The 1,555-nt window shown below is 37.9% G+C and overlaps 1 protein-coding gene across 1 annotated transcript; it reads left to right on the top strand.

Moving 5' to 3' along the window:
* Positions 1 to 626: 626 nt before the first annotated feature.
* On the top strand, positions 627 to 1,555 carry TAS2R42 (taste 2 receptor member 42). The gene has a single exon (XM_024129332.2). The coding sequence runs from the start codon at positions 627 to 629 to the stop codon at positions 1,551 to 1,553; it is 927 nt and encodes a 308-aa protein (XP_023985100.1). The 3' UTR covers positions 1,554 to 1,555.

Raw genomic sequence — 1,555 nt, 5'->3', positions numbered from 1 at the left:
GTCAAACTTTTGTCATATTCAATAGTAATAGTTTATTTAATGTTGCTTTTTCCACTACTCTGTGAGCTCCTTGATATTGCTTCTCTTTATTACACTCGTTTCATCTATAACAGTATCTGAAATGTTACAGATTTTATTAAATGAAATTGATGAATAATGCTTGTATTGTAGAGGTTATTTTTAGAGAACTCTATTAAAATTAAGAAACTTGAATCTAAATGGTATTGAGTTTCTGTTGAAAAAGAAAGTACAAATCAGTATAAAGAAATCTGTCTCATATTTGCATGTTTGACTTTTCCAGATGTCCTCACAAGTGAAAAATTACTGCCAGTGCCAATGATGAGTGGGCACATTTACTGTTCAATTTGGGAATCAGTAGCTGATTGAAAGTAACGTTAACTTTTTCATTTAGAGCTGTGAGACTAGATCTCCTTGCACAAATTTCCGACCTATGGCTGGAATAAAAGAGAAAGTTCTTTATGAAGATAAGTGAGATGGTATCTGAGTTTCACTGAGCATTTTTTAGTTCAAAAGTGAAAAGTATCAAACTGGATATCATACAACACTTTGACCGCCAAAAAAATCAGTGAAAAATAGTATTAGCTTTCTGGATTCTTTCTACAGCAATGCCATCTGGAGTTGAAAATACTTTTCTGGCAGAGGTAATAGGAGAGTTCATGACTGGAATGCTGGGGAATGGGTTCATTGTACTAGTTAACTGCATTGACTGGGTGAAGAGACCAAAGTTCTCATCAGCTGACTGCATCCTCACCGGCCTGGCAAGCTCCAGAATCAGTCAACTTTGGAAAATGCTATTTGACTCGTTTGTACTGGTGTTATGGGCACATCTATATGCCATTGATAAACTAGCAAAAAATTTTTGGACCCTGTCCAATCACCTAGCTACCTGGTTTGCTACCTGTCTAAGTGTTTTCTGCCTCTTTAAAGTAGCCAGTTCCTCCCACCCCTGCTTCACCTGGCTGCGGTGGCAAATTCATAGAGTGGTACTTGTGCTTCTGATGGGGTCTTTGTTCTTACTGTTTTTGAACTTTGAATTAGTAGATGCGTTTAATGGTGTCTGGACTAATGTCTACAAAATATATGAAAGAAACTCAACGTGGCCCTCAGATGTAAGTAAAACTCTTTATCTTGACATGTTGATTTTCACCTTCATCTGTTTAATCCCCTTTCTTCTGTCCCTGACCTCATTGCTCTGTTTATTCCTCTCCTTGATGAGACACACCAGGAATTTGCAGCTCAGCCCCAGCTCAAAGGACTTCAGCATAGAGGCCCATAAAAGAGCCATGAAAATGGTGATGTCTTTCCTCCTCCTCTTCATGGTTCACGTTTCTTCTATCCTATTAACAGGTTGGGTTTTCCTTAAACTGCAGAAACATCAAGCCAATTTGGTTGTCATGTTAACTTTGACTCTTTTTCCTTCAGGCCACTCATTTATCTTAATTTTGGCAAACAGCAAGCTGAGACAAAATGCCTTAGGACTACTGTGGTATCTTAACTGCCACCTGAAAAAAGTGAAACCTTTAGCTTCATAGAC

Source organism: Physeter macrocephalus, chromosome 6 (genome assembly GCF_002837175.3).
Source record: "Physeter macrocephalus isolate SW-GA chromosome 6, ASM283717v5, whole genome shotgun sequence".
Classification (NCBI taxonomy): domain Eukaryota; kingdom Metazoa; phylum Chordata; class Mammalia; order Artiodactyla; family Physeteridae; genus Physeter; species Physeter macrocephalus.
Note: the sequence above shows the minus strand (reverse complement) of the source record. Positions and strands in the feature narration are given on the sequence as shown.